The sequence below is a fragment of the Drosophila rhopaloa genome, unplaced genomic scaffold (assembly GCF_018152115.1).
Source record: "Drosophila rhopaloa isolate 14029-0021.01 unplaced genomic scaffold, ASM1815211v1 contig_3, whole genome shotgun sequence".
Taxonomy (NCBI): Eukaryota; Metazoa; Arthropoda; class Insecta; order Diptera; family Drosophilidae; genus Drosophila; species Drosophila rhopaloa.
The window spans coordinates 6,326,257-6,337,597 of NW_025335123.1; the positions used below are offsets into that span (position 1 = coordinate 6,326,257).

General features: G+C 49.5%; 4 protein-coding genes across 4 annotated transcripts; 1 reads left to right on the forward strand and 3 right to left on the reverse strand.

The window, feature by feature from the left end:
* Window positions 1-484: 484 nt before the first annotated feature.
* Window positions 485-7,365, reverse strand: LOC108042994 (5'-3' exoribonuclease 1). Its single transcript, XM_017121526.2, has 11 exons — window positions 7,172-7,365; window positions 6,011-7,105; window positions 5,636-5,944; window positions 4,462-4,926; window positions 4,133-4,401; window positions 3,742-4,061; window positions 2,781-3,674; window positions 1,395-2,557; window positions 1,225-1,326; window positions 1,086-1,163; window positions 485-782 (listed from the first exon to the last, which is right to left on the reverse strand). The coding sequence occupies exons 1-11, from the start codon at window positions 7,244-7,246 to the stop codon at window positions 711-713; spliced, it is 4,842 nt and encodes a 1,613-aa protein (XP_016977015.1). The 5' UTR covers window positions 7,247-7,365; the 3' UTR covers window positions 485-710.
* A 169-nt stretch (window positions 7,366-7,534) lies between these two features.
* On the forward strand, window positions 7,535-8,447 carry LOC108043165 (NADH dehydrogenase [ubiquinone] iron-sulfur protein 4, mitochondrial). Its single transcript, XM_017121734.2, has 3 exons — window positions 7,535-7,702; window positions 7,777-8,100; window positions 8,157-8,447. Exons 1-3 carry the CDS (start codon window positions 7,653-7,655, stop codon window positions 8,335-8,337), a joined length of 555 nt encoding a protein of 184 aa, XP_016977223.1. The 5' UTR covers window positions 7,535-7,652; the 3' UTR covers window positions 8,338-8,447.
* A 96-nt stretch (window positions 8,448-8,543) lies between these two features.
* Window positions 8,544-9,401, reverse strand: LOC108043154 (splicing factor U2af large subunit A). The gene is made up of 2 exons (XM_017121723.2): window positions 9,238-9,401; window positions 8,544-9,177 (listed from the first exon to the last, which is right to left on the reverse strand). Exons 1-2 carry the CDS (start codon window positions 9,343-9,345, stop codon window positions 8,545-8,547), a joined length of 741 nt encoding a protein of 246 aa, XP_016977212.1. The 5' UTR covers window positions 9,346-9,401; the 3' UTR covers window position 8,544.
* Window positions 9,383-9,985, reverse strand: LOC108043173 (protein kish). The gene is made up of 3 exons (XM_017121746.2): window positions 9,865-9,985; window positions 9,690-9,799; window positions 9,383-9,622 (listed from the first exon to the last, which is right to left on the reverse strand). The coding sequence occupies exons 1-3, from the start codon at window positions 9,865-9,867 to the stop codon at window positions 9,517-9,519; spliced, it is 219 nt and encodes a 72-aa protein (XP_016977235.1). The 5' UTR covers window positions 9,868-9,985; the 3' UTR covers window positions 9,383-9,516.
* Window positions 9,986-11,341: the final 1,356 nt, after the last annotated feature.

Genomic DNA, 11,341 nt, shown 5'->3' on the forward strand with positions numbered 1-11,341 from the left:
ACAGAAATTTTCAAATGTATCGATTTGTTATAAAAAACAAAAGCTTTCTTAAGAAAGAGCAAAGATAAGGTCTATATATGGGGCACGAGATGAAAATGACAGAGAATTCCCCAGAACTTTGGAGGTTTTTTGCACAAAAAGAGAATTTGTAACGGCTCAAAAAACAGTCTAAGCGATATTTGTGCAATAATGTTACACATCTTGACGAATAGCCGCGATGGCTTGCTAATATCCTATATTTTTATAAGTGGAACAATATACCCATATTCCACTGATAAATGTAATTCTAATAATTATGACCAGCTTTATTTAAAACCCGATCCAACACCCCTTATAGAACCAGTTCCTTTTAAAACATTGATGTACACGACGCTTACTTTAAAATCCAGAAATAAAATAATATAAAAGGGTGTTCATATTTAGACCTTTGGACTCAGGATCTTTTGTAATAAAAAAAATATTAATGAATTAAATGCATAAAGAGTATAAGGGAAAAAATAGAGTTTATTACAAGAAAATAAAAGGATGAGTCAGTCTCATTTCAGGATTCAGACTAGGAAAAGAAAAAAATAAGGTTACGTCTAAATCATTCTTAGCGAATATATCTAGGTGGGTTTTAAAATTAAGTCTACGTAATCGTCGAATTTCATGTATTTGGGGTTTAGAATAGATCAATTCATTCGGAGCAACGTCTGTATTGTATTATTTTCTCAATGCATAATATAATCCAAATCAAACTTGGCGCCAATTCGGGGAGTTCGCTGTTTCCTTGGCTTGTTCGCCTGCAAAAGAGCAAAGTTTAAGAGTAAATGTAAGTATTTTTAAGCTACAGTATTTTATAGGCCTAAAAAAATTATGCTCATGCATGAAACAGGACAATAAGTACAGAGAATCTTATAGTCGGAACACTCGACCATTGAACCATCTCAGATTTTATAAACTATTCGGAATTTTCCTCAAATCCCTTCCTCGAACGAAATGAGTAGACAGCGATTAATCAAACTGTTTTACATCTACAAGAGTTATGCACCCTTGACACCCTTAACGAAGTTAGCTTTTAATTTCATTACGGAATGCATTCTCACCTGGGTTGAAGATGATGGTACGGCTTCATCCGTGCCGGCTGCTGGTGCGGAAGCACGTTCGGACTGTGATGTAGATGGCTGCTTGTACCGGAAATACATTATTTCGGGATCTTACGTTTCGACATGCGTTATTGCTCACCTGAATATTGAGCGTTTGCATCAGCTCAACAGTCTGATCATTCATCGATTTATCCGACTGACTAGATCGAGAGTTGGTGTCAATGGAGTCCTCCAACGATTTCTGCACCAGAAAAGGGAAACAAAGATTCTTGAAACAACAACTGGCCTGGCTTAAAAACTTTCGCTTACCGCTTCTGGATCCTGGCGACCGACACGCTTCGTTTTCTTAGGACGATACGCCTGAATAGGTACAAAATCTTGTATGGACGAGTAACGAGGTGCCACATTGTTAATCTCCTTCAGCTGTTGGACTGGCGGTTGATATTGTTGCTGATACTGCTGGTATAGTTGCTGCTGCTGCTGTTGCATGCGCACGTTGTTGTTAAAGGCACTTTGCGCAGCTGTGTTGTTGTTGGGACGCGACTGATTTCCGTTGTTGTAGCCGGAGTTAGCCACGTTCGAGAGCTGCACATGCATCTGCTGTTGCTGTTGCAGGAACAGAGGCGGTTGCTGGTACTGAGGAAGTTGCTTTCTCATTTGGGGGGCAGCTATGGGTTGCTGGTCCGCCTCCGCTTCCGTCGATGCACTTCTGTACCACTCAGCACTCTTAATGCGTGTGGTTTCCTGCGCTTGCTCCAGTGCCTGAGCCTGCTGTTGCTTGCGGGCCTGCTGTAGCTTCTGGGCCTGCTGTTCCTTCTGGGCCTGCTGTTCCTTCTGGGCCTCCTGCTGCCAGAAAAGCGGTGGCTTGGGAAGATTCTGTAAAGAAAACTGGGTAGCAGCATTCTGTGCGAAAATCATATCTCCGCTGGAAGAAGTCACAGGCATTTGGCCGGGAACTGGAGCTTGCGGCAGTTGGGGTGGAGGTTGCGGAGCGTCCTGGTCTTTCTTTAAGCCCAGCAACGACATGAGCGCCAGGGTCTGAGCCTGCGGATTCGCTGTTGCTGGAGCTTTGGACGTGGCCGGCGCAGCAGTCGGTGCAGTTTTAGACGGAGCAACGGACGAACTACCGCCTTGCTGCCGCGAGGGGTTCTGTCGCCAATTGTCTGGCGCGGGCTTGGGCGGTGGAGCACTGGTTCGCTGCCGCCAGTTGTCAGTCTGTTCCGGTATCGGCTGCGGCTGTACCGGCTTGAAGCGATCCGATTTGGTCCTAGAATCGCCACGCGTCTTGACGAAGTCCTCGGCTATCTGGGTCTTCATCGTGATCGGGAGCCAGTCCGTCCCTGCTGCGGTCACGTAGCGACTGGTGCTCGCCTGTTGGGGCTCTCGAATGTTCATGCGGTCGTTTTCGGCCTGCGTCCTGCTCTGCTGCGGTGCCTGCGCCGACTGCGCGCTTTTGTCCTTCTGTCCTTGGTCTAAAAAAGAATTTTTTTCCATTATTCGAAAACTAAATGAGTATCTGAGCTCGGGTTTCGAAGTCAAATTATTTAATCAAAACTAGTTTGCTATTTCGATACCCGCCATCTATGACTTTATTGAGATCATGTAAATACTCGAACATGAAATGAACCTAAAAAATATTCTTTGGAAAGGAACCTTTTCCAAATAGCTCTTTGTAAATTCCGAGTGAGTACTCACCACTCGTGAAGATGACCACCATAGCGTTTTCCGGCACCTTGTAAACTCGATCCTGAGCGATGCCGTGAATATCGTTGCAGTTTGGCACGGGCTTGTCGAACAGCACCTCACAGAAGGTGTCGACGGCATGCACGCATTCCAATCGGACCGGGTTGGGATCGGTGACGGGGTGAATGCCAATCACAGTGCCCTTGATGCCCACTGGTACCATGTAAATGGTGCGGACGATAATGACGCGGTCGAAGAGTCGCACCGGCCGACGCGACCGGTATGCTTCTGGCAGCGTGACATTGGGCTTGATGAGCAGGTGCGGCTTCACCTGCAGCTTAACGTCCTTCTCGGGCAGTAAGCGCAAGTCGTCGACGGCGTCCATCAAAAGCTCCACAGTTTCGCGGCAGACTGTCTTGGAGCCGCACGAGATGCGCTCCACCTTCATGTGCGGCTGCTGGCGCACCCAGTTTGCCAGGTCCTCAACTTTGTGCTGACCAACTGAGTCCGGGAACACATCCTCCTCGAACACGTACTCGCCCCGATCGCTGCTGACGCCAAAAAAGTCCACCACATCTGGGAAACGCTCGCAATAATTCCGCATTAGCTCCAGGGCCATGCTGGAGTAGAACCAGTGGTTGCCATTGCGGCAACAGTAGCCCGCTCGCTCCTCGTTTTGGCGCGGAAACTTGAGCTGCAGGCCAATGTTGTGCTTGGCCACGTTCTCCATCTTCTTCCGTCGGGGTCCGAGGACCACCCACACGGTGCCGGTGAGCCGGCCCAGCGCCCGCCCATTGATGTTCAAGATATGGCAGACATCGTAGGTGTTCAACAGGTCCTTGTCACGCTCTTCTTGGAACGCGCGTGCCGCCTTCACGTCCGGTTCCGGGCGGACGCGGATGTTGACTGGAAAGATAGCGGGAAGAGATCGATAAGAGGGTGTCCAGGCCGTGACAAGGCGATGCGACCCTACCCTGTATACGGCCGTGGCTGTAGGCCAGCAATGGGTCCAGCACAGTTCCCGCGCTGCCGAAATACGGGTAGCCGATAAAGAAGATCGAGCTGCCGACGGGGAAGAACTCCTCCACCTTGCGAAACTGCTTGCGTATGTTCTCCTTTACGGTCAGTTCGGCCAGCACACCCTGGGCGGGATAGCTGGTGACAGCGCTGCTCCACGCGTCCCGCATCATCAGTGCCCCTTTGGAGCCGAACTCTATCGAGCTGCCGGCGAACGTGCGCACGTAAACGAGTACGTCGTAGTTGGCAAACTTGATTCCCATGCGCGTGGTGAAGCTAGCAGGGGAGAGAGATGGAGGAGCATTAGGAATTGGGCGCCAGGCGCCGGGAGCGGCTTCACACTCAACTGTTCCTGCAGCGACTTGCACTCCGAATCGAAGCGACGCGAGTCGTTTTGCGAGATTCCCTCCTCGTCGACCCGCTGTTCTCGTGTGGCCACGCGCACCACCTTCGCCTTGATGAGATGCGGCCAACCGATGTGCACCACCTGCTCCAGATATTGCCCGGCCACCGCGTCCAGGGTGTCCTCCAGTGGTCGTTTGCGCGGCATCAGTACCATGTTCTGGTTGCGGCTCACCTGTTCGAAGACCTTGACGCGGTCATGCCGTAGCTCAAACTGAAAAAGCGCGAGATTTTACTCCTGGCATGGGAACAATGTGCTCCAAGTGCAACTCACGTCGAAGGGCAGGTGCTGCATAGTGGGGAAGCCCGGGAAGAAGACGTGCCGCGCCGCATTGGGCAGCTCCACGCACACGCTGTGCGGCAGATTAAGAGCGATGTCTCGTGACCACTTGGCCACCTCCGTGCAGTAGAGGCTCGGCAGTGCCCGCAGAGGCGGTTGCGCGGTCATCGGTCCCTGCGAGTCTGGAGTGTGGTTGTACAGGTACATCGGCCCGTGGCGGTTCCGTTTCCGCTCCGAGGCCGTGAGCTGCGCCTCACACGGAACCATCGCGCTGAGCAGCCGCCGTTCGTCGATGAAGGGTATCAGCACCACCGCCTCCCAGTCGTGCTTCTTGCCGTTGAGGTCGCTCTCGAACTCCAGCGGATAGAACTCGGCCAGCGGGCTGCTCGGCAGCAGCATGAGGTCGTGGTAGGCGGCTGGCAGCAGCTTGCAACTGGCCGCCGGCAGCACCGCTAAAAGCTGCGTGGAGACAGAGAGACAGGGTTTGAAAATATATCTCTTATCTACAGGAATTCGCGGTAATTATTCATTTGATTTATTCACTGTTCTCTGGATAACATTTAAGTGGTTTCCTTATCTCAGCTTAAGCCTAACGAAAATAAATGTTTTTTATATCTCTATGACGACTTTCTACTTCTTTAAATGTAGTGATCTTGCAGTCATATTTAAAAAAAAAAAATCTTAGTCACCTTTTACTGATTTAGAGCGAGATAGGAATAGAGTCTGTACCACAAAAATGTAATACTGTCAATTATAGCATCAATATAATATATATAATTTCAATTACAACTTCCTAACTGTCCATTTCTTATAGCAAAAGTTATTAACAAAAATCGGTCGAAGTTACTAGTCTTTGGCTGAAATTTGTAAATCATGAACTCCCTCAATCTTTTCGATTTTGAAAATTCCTTCGTAGAACAGCCAATATTTGAGTTTTCCAAAACTCGAAAAAAACCTAGTCTCACTATTGTTTATTTTATATTGTGTTATTTGAAACCGGAGAGATTTTTAAACGTTACTTTTAATTGAGTAAGAGGCAAACCAAATTTTAAGGAGAGCATTTCCCTTGTCTAAAATTTTAAATAATCTGAACTAACAACTTACCAAAAAGAGTATATAAATGAAACGGAGATCTGATCACTAAGAATGTCTTAAAAACCCAACTCACCTGCTGGAATGGTAGAAAAGGCGTCCCCATCTGGAAGTTAATCTGGACCCGCTCGATATTCTTGAGGTCACTGATGAACGGCGCATAGTGGAAGGGGTAGTACCAGTCCCAGGACTGGACGCCACGGTAGTAGTAGTCGAGGACCCACTGCACCGCGTTCACGTAGTGGTGGCCCAGCTCCTCGATCAGTTGGCCCGGCGCCTCACTTTTGAACTTGTTGCGGTAAAAGTTGCGCTTGTAGTTCTGAAACTCGCTCATCAGACCCGCCGCCTCGTCGCTCCAGTCCTCCTCGCTGTCGTTCTCGTAAAGCTGCGGGTGAAAAGGGGTTTCCAATGAGTGAAATCCGGGGTTTGTGAGCTGTTCAACTGCTCCTACCTTCATGCTTTGATCGATAAGGGCACCTAGGTCCGAATCGTAGCTCTCGTTGGCGGTGATCTCGGCGACATCGATGTCAAATGCCTCCGTCTTGGCGTTCATGTACTTGAGGTCATCGGCATGCTCCTTGAACTGATCGAGCTCCACCTCGGTAAGGGCCGACAGGAAGATCTGCAAGCGACGCAGGTTGAGCTTGCCATTTTCGTTGATGTTGCCGCCGAGGGACGGGTAAATGCTGATGTATGTGCGGTAGAGCAAGGGCAGCGCGTTGGAGGAGATGTGGAGGCACGGCAGATGGGGTATGAAGTCGTTGCCGACCATGAAGCCCATCAGCACCCAGTCGTCAATGAGCTGGGCCACGTCCAGCCTTTGCTCGGGGGTGCTCAGGGCGTCGAACTCCAGCTCCAAGTACTCCCGCAGCAGGCCCAAGTGCAGCAGGAAGAAGCGCGTCTCCTCCACGGAGGCCCGCTTCACGTTCCGCCCGAACTTGACCTCCTCGCGCAGCACCACGAAGTGTAGTTCGTGGGTGCACAGTCCCAGGATGATCAGGTCGGCGTCCAGTCCGTACAGGCAGTGTCGCGTGTTGGGATCGAAGTCCGGCTGCGCCTTCATGTAGCGTATGTAGTCCATGATCTTATGCTCGCCCTCGCCGGGCGTCTCCTGGCCACTGAGGATCACGCTGCACCGCTGCCACAGCGGATCCGTGGAGATCTTCGTCTTAAGGAAGGCGCGCAGACCCTCCTGCAGCCGTACCATGAACTCGGTGCCCGGCGTGATGCAGTTGCTGTCGAAGCGCTCGTGCTCCCGCCGCTCGCCTCGCTGCGCCGCCTTGGCCTCCAGCTGCTCCGCTTCGCGGGCGGACCGGAAACGCCGGCTGCGCTGCTGGTTCATCTTGGCGCGCGGAGCCACCCCGTCGACAGCCAGGAAGAAGAGTCGCTGCGGCTTGATCAGGTAGAACAGCTTGTCCACGTAGTTGAAGATGTCCTGGAATATCTGGTGCTCCTCCAGGTGGAAGTGGATGTTGTTGTCGTCGGGATGCGAGCAGTTGTGAATGATGCCGTTCATGTCCAGGTACAGGTTGTCGAACTCGGGGATCTGCAAATGCAAACAAAGGTTGTTGGCGCTTCACATGGCAGTGGCATTCGCCCCCGCTTCACTTACGCTGTGCTCCCGCGCCAACTCGCTGAGGCACGGATAACGCTCGCTGATATAGCGAAAGAACTTCGGAACACCCATGTTGCTGCTGTGGGATCTGCTGGCTCTGGCTCCTCGCAACTCGTCCTTGGTCGCTGAAAATTTTGGTTTTTTTTGTGAGTTTAAGCTGTTGTGCCAATGATGGCACTATCGGCTTAGCATTTAGCTTTCCCTCAGTTCTGGCCGGTTAGGTCCTTCCCTATCTCGATAGTCTCAAAAAGTATATGTACCTAGGCAAGGTACAAAATGTTACCCAAGTTAGCTTTAGCAAAGACTCCAACCCAAGCCTTGGTGACATGGTCTGATGTCGATTTGAATCAAAACAAAAAATAGTTTTGGTCACACCGACAAACAGCTGTTTTCTCTACTGCGAAGCGCTTGTGTTCCAAATTTTACGTAATTCGTATTTGGAAGCCGATATTGTGACCAATACAGTCCGCCTAGCGAAATGTCGGCCCTCCGCCTAGTGATGTGCAGAAGCACCGCCTCTCTGCAGCTGTAAGTGGCGCCTGCGGGCGAAGGTGCGTCGTCCACCCAATGCATACGCTTACCCATTTCCCGACCTTCGGCAGGTACCAGGCCAACAAACTGGCCGCCGCCCGCTGGGCATCTGCTTCCTCGCTGGACAGCGGTCCACTGGACCCCAAAACCGCCCTGGCCCGCCAGGAGGAGCTGGATCAGCGCAACAAACTCAGCAGCAAGATCACCGTGCCCACGGCCGTCAATCTCGGACCGATTTCCGGCGTGCCCGAGGAGCACCTGAAGGAGCGACGCGTACGCATCCATATTCCGCCCAAGAACGCCATGCAGAGTGGCACGGACAACATCAACACCTGGCAGATCGAGTTCGATAACCGCGATCGCTGGGAGAACCCTCTCATGGGCTGGGCCTCCAGGTGAGTAGCTACTGTCCACCGACACGGGCTCAACACTGACCACTGACTGCTTGCAGCGGCGACCCACTGTCCAACATGAACGTGCAGTTTGGGTCCCCAGAGGAGGCCATCACCTACTGCGAGCGCAACGGCTGGCGCTGGTACGTCGACGGTAGCGCAAAGCCCAAGAAGGAGCGCGTCAAGAACTACGGCGTCAACTTTTCCTGGAACAAGCGCACGCGCGTCTCCACCAAGTAGGCTCATTCGAGAGCTGGCCAGGATCATAGACAACTATTCAATTTTTTTTTTGCTTTGTTCATTATCTGAATACCCAAATAAACAGTCGGCTGGACTAGGATGAAATCTAATGACCAAGACACTGGCTTCAATGTTTCCCATTCCAATGGCACTCTTCCTTCAGATGCGGCCCTGCTCCCTGGACCGCGAGCTGTTTTAAAAGCTGCTCTAGTGACGAGAGGTATGGGACCGATGTGTGCTGTAGTGCTGACTGCGGGGCTCTCGCTCTTCCCGACGCCTGTGTCCATGGCGTTGCCTATTTGGGCTGCGACTCCTACTCCGACTTCTCTTCCGGCTGCGGTCTGGATCCCTGTTCCACTCCTTGTGTTCCTGGTGGCGCTGTTCTGTGTGTTCCCGGTGCCTTTCCTTGTGCTGCCGGTGCTGCTCCTTGTGGGCGAGCTCCTTTTGCCTCTGCCGCTGCAGCGCCTGCATCTGCAGATCGACCAACTGGTGCAGCTCCTCGTTCAGCGTGGGCTTGCTCTTGCGGTGGCGACGCTGCTTCTTTCGCTCCCGTCTGGTTTCGCCCACCAGCTCGGCGAAGGCGGCGTTGTCTTCAAACTCTGGGTGCCTCTCGGTGTGCTGCAGCACGTGCTCGTATATCAGGAGTCTGTGGCTTGCGCTGAGGCCCGCCTGCAGATCATCGAAGCAGGAGCCGGCACACGGGTGGACTGTGTCTTTTCCAATAATCTGCTGTACAGCCGTCTCGTCGAGTTTGACGCTAAAGGCGGAGTTGGTGCAGCAGGAGGGCGGCAGGTCCCCTGAAATCTCAGCCGCGTGCCCGTCGTCGGTTGGCTGGTGTTCCTGCGGAAACACAAAGGACACGTTTAGTCCAGGTTCGAGCTCCCGACAGCTGTGACTTGCCCCGAGCACCCCCTGCTCGCTCCAGTGCAGGCGCTCCAGAAGGTCATGCAGACGCCTCCTGCTAGCGGCCACAAAGCGACGCAGCTGCTCCCGGTCTCCGCCGGACATTATTATTAACCACCAAATGAGCACAGAAAACTGGGAGTGTTGTGAAAGCACAAAAGGTCTGACCAGTGCTGCAGAACGCAGCGTGTATTTACAATCCTCAACAGTGTGGAATATCTGGGGTGAAACTCAGCCCCAGGATATGGATATGGTATGAATATGTGCAGCATGCACTCAGCTCCAGAAGAGAACGGTAAATGCCATGATCAGGCAGGCGGCTCCGACCCACGGCGACTTGCGCTCCCCGATCCTCGCCAGCTTCCAGAAGGTGCCCAGAAACCTGCATTCAGAGAGAGGAGTAAGTGGAGCGTCAGGACACCTTGTAGGGGCTTCGCAAGGGCACTTACCCGGTCTTGTTCCGGTCTATGATGCTGGGGAAGAGGGAGCGCAGGTAGGCACAGGTGCAGATCAACAGCAGGATGACCGAGAGCAGGCTCTGGAAGTTGAACAGGGCACTCTAAGGACAGAAAGGCGGAGGATTAGTCTCCGGATCAGTATCTTGGCCAATTGATGAGTTCAAACCATGATTTTGCGAATCCAATTTGGACGCTTCGGCGCTTGCAATAACAACAAATGGACAACTAGTGACGTGCCATCTGTTCTGCGAGTGCGAACTGGTTCTAAATTTGGATGAATGACTGGTTCGATATCATAATGACCGTGTTATGCTGAACACTCATGATAAATTTGACTATCTCAAAAGTAATCGTACATAGCGCCCAATAAAATGTTTTTTAAACAGCTATTAGTTTTGTTAAAAATACATTTTGGAACGAATATTTTTAGTACACCACCTAAACTATTAAACCAATTCTGTCAATTTATGTGTTTTGTTTCGGTTGCCTTTGCTTATGTTCTTCTTATTTTCATTTGTATCGATATTTCTATTATCCTTTTTTGCTGATCATGATGGTAGGATTATAGCATCATGATCAGTGATCATATGCTGATCAACATCCGTTCATGTTGTTATGGTGACCTCGGCCATTATTAACCTATTGACATATTTTTGAAATTTGTTGTTGTAGAGTGGACGGTTTGTTTTTAAATTAAGCTGGGCAAAAATATGTGTTAAAACTAAAAAATATCTATAATAAAACTTCAGCTACCAAATTTTACATTGTAGACAACAGTAGCCAACTTAGGCCACAGGAAAATTCGGCCATGACCTCGTAGACTTTCGGCCGACCCTCTAAAAATACGAAATATCATTGAAAGTGAAACACGGATTTTAAATATTTTCAAATTATTTAAAATTTAAAATTATATAATTTCTGATATGCGTAATAGCCCTATTCCACTGACATTTATTTTTACACTATGCCCAACATACATTATTTTACACAGGGGTTCCAATAAGAAAAATTTGGTAATGAAAAAAAATGTGAAAATCAATGTGTATAAGAGTATATAAGAGCATAAAAATACTGATACTTATATATATTTCGTCAGTTTTAAAAGAGCGATCTTTTCATTTTCGATGTACTTCTTTAAAACCAAATATATCTTTTTTTGGCAGATTGAAGTAACGCTCGTTTTCATGTCAATGGATTAGTAGTTCGTTGGTATTCGAGCTTTGACTTTGGCATTTTTGATTTCAATTTAAATTTCTCAGCAAACAGCCCAGTGTGCTGTTACCTACATATCGGTGTATAAGGCCATTTAAAAATATGTGCCTATGTATATAGAATCAGACACATTTAAAATGTGAAAAAATAGAAGAAGTGGGACTCGAATCAGACCATACATTTTTAAGGTCATGGTTGTAGCTAGCTCCTCAAGAAAGCCTATCATAAAAATTAAATTATTATTTGTTCTTTGGCAGCACAAATTTGTAATATTACTTCGGTTAGATGGTTTACACCCTAGCTTGCTTAAAATATTCTGAAGCTTTTAAATTATTTGATAAAAAAAGTTTTCATTCAGTGATGGTTACTAGTTTTTAGTTTCGATTCTTTTCAAACAAAAATTATCGATGAGTGCAAAGAAAACATCGATG

Excerpts from the sequence above, each read along its gene's own strand:
- LOC108043173 (XM_017121746.2), bottom strand. Across the intron at positions 9,623-9,689 it reads ATAGACCGGAACAAGACCGG|GTTTCTGGGCACCTTCTGGA; the intron begins GTAAGTGCCCTT and ends CTCTGAATGCAG.
- LOC108043165 (XM_017121734.2), top strand. The coding sequence starts at position 7,653 with ATGTCGGCCCTCCGCCTAGTGATGTGCAGAAGCACCGCCTCTCTGCAG. Across the intron at positions 7,703-7,776 it reads AGCACCGCCTCTCTGCAGCT|GTACCAGGCCAACAAACTGG; the intron begins GTAAGTGGCGCC and ends GACCTTCGGCAG. Across the intron at positions 8,101-8,156 it reads CTCATGGGCTGGGCCTCCAG|CGGCGACCCACTGTCCAACA; the intron begins GTGAGTAGCTAC and ends GACTGCTTGCAG.
- LOC108043154 (XM_017121723.2), bottom strand. The coding sequence starts at position 9,345 with ATGTCCGGCGGAGACCGGGAGCAGCTGCGTCGCTTTGTGGCCGCTAGC. Across the intron at positions 9,178-9,237 it reads GCGAGCAGGGGGTGCTCGGG|GAACACCAGCCAACCGACGA; the intron begins GCAAGTCACAGC and ends GTGTTTCCGCAG.
- LOC108042994 (XM_017121526.2), bottom strand. The coding sequence starts at position 7,246 with ATGGGTGTTCCGAAGTTCTTTCGCTATATCAGCGAGCGTTATCCGTGC. Across the intron at positions 4,927-5,635 it reads CTTTTCTACCATTCCAGCAG|CTTTTAGCGGTGCTGCCGGC; the intron begins GTGAGTTGGGTT and ends GTCTCCACGCAG. Across the intron at positions 4,402-4,461 it reads TGCAGCACCTGCCCTTCGAC|TTTGAGCTACGGCATGACCG; the intron begins GTGAGTTGCACT and ends GCGCTTTTTCAG.